Raw genomic sequence first — 238 nt, 5'->3', positions numbered from 1 at the left:
ATACTCCAGCCTGGAAATGGAGCACTAGCCCCACTCCACCCCAATCCGAAACCACCAACGTCTCACGCTGCCGAGAGACACCACTCTGTTCCTCGGGTAGCTCGACACTGTCCCAGGGACAAAGCAGCATCCACCCACCACCCCCCTCCGATTGGCACCACATCCACAAACATCCCACTCCCCCTCCGCCGCTCAGGCACAGTCGCAGCAGTGTGTACCATCTACAAGATGCCCTGCA

The 238-nt window shown here is 59.7% G+C and overlaps 1 protein-coding gene across 1 annotated transcript in view; it reads right to left on the bottom strand.

Annotated features, from left to right (window-relative positions):
* The window catches only part of LOC125488204 (rab GTPase-binding effector protein 2-like), a 9,511-nt gene that overhangs the window by 7,710 nt on the left and 1,563 nt on the right, over window positions 1-238 (bottom strand). Inside the window, exon 4 of the mRNA XM_048621127.1 lies at window positions 226-233. Coding sequence (XP_048477084.1) covers window positions 226-233 — 8 coding nt within the window. The remainder of the gene's footprint in view (window positions 1-225; window positions 234-238) is intronic.

The sequence above is a fragment of the Rhincodon typus genome, unplaced genomic scaffold (genome assembly GCF_021869965.1).
Source record: "Rhincodon typus isolate 14 unplaced genomic scaffold, sRhiTyp1.1 hic_rhity00000062, whole genome shotgun sequence".
NCBI lineage: Eukaryota > Metazoa > Chordata > Chondrichthyes > Orectolobiformes > Rhincodontidae > Rhincodon > Rhincodon typus.
The sequence above is the reverse complement of the archived record's forward strand: the minus strand, read 5'-3'. Positions and strand labels throughout refer to the sequence as shown.